The 640-nt window shown below is 48.3% G+C and overlaps 1 protein-coding gene across 1 annotated transcript in view; it reads left to right on the top strand.

Moving 5' to 3' along the window:
• Positions 1–207: 207 nt before the first annotated feature.
• Positions 208–640, top strand: part of LOC103362177 (potassium voltage-gated channel subfamily H member 6-like) — a 37,657-nt gene continuing 37,224 nt past the window's right edge. Inside the window, exon 1 of the mRNA XM_008288467.1 lies at positions 208–283. Coding sequence (XP_008286689.1) covers positions 208–283 — 76 coding nt within the window. The remainder of the gene's footprint in view (positions 284–640) is intronic.

Here is a 640-nt window from a genome sequence, read left to right as displayed (position 1 = left end):
TACTGTGACCAATCAGAGACGAGGACTGAGATTATGAGTGGAGTCAGGTGGAAGGCGGAGGGGCAGACCAAACTCCAACAGCCCTGTTTTCATAAACAACCATGCAATCATGTAGAAAACATGCAGAAGACAGCTCCTGTATACCTCTGAAGACTCAGACTACCTCACGTTTCAGCCAGTCACAGTGAAAGGTCTCTCTGAGCAGCGATGCCGGTGAGACGGGGACACGTGGCCCCACAGAACACCTTCCTGGACACCATCATTCGCAAGTTTGACGGACAAAGTAAGCTCTTTATTTTACTCACTGGAGGACAACTTTCATCCTCCCAATAAGTTAACTACTTGAGTTACACAGCTGGAATATTAGATTTGTACGTGCAGCGCTGCAGCTTGAGCCTCACAGCAGGAGGTGTTGCTTGTTGTCTGCTTGTCATGTTTAATGACAGCCACCTTGTAGCTGGGCGGCCAGCGAGGCCACTTGGCCTCCAGCATCATCTGACCTTTATTCTGCATTCAGCAGACTTTCTACATGAAGCCTTTCTGTTAATTATTCTGTGATTGTCTCCAGTTTTGTTCAGTCACATGTCAGCAAGGTGTGGATCAGCCCGCCTCATTGTAGTGTGTGTGTGTGTGTGTGTGT

Source organism: Stegastes partitus, unplaced genomic scaffold, assembly GCF_000690725.1.
Source record: "Stegastes partitus isolate 25-593 unplaced genomic scaffold, Stegastes_partitus-1.0.2 Scaffold559, whole genome shotgun sequence".
NCBI lineage: Eukaryota > Metazoa > Chordata > Actinopteri > Pomacentridae > Stegastes > Stegastes partitus.
The sequence above is the reverse complement of the archived record's forward strand: the minus strand, read 5'-3'. Positions and strand labels throughout refer to the sequence as shown.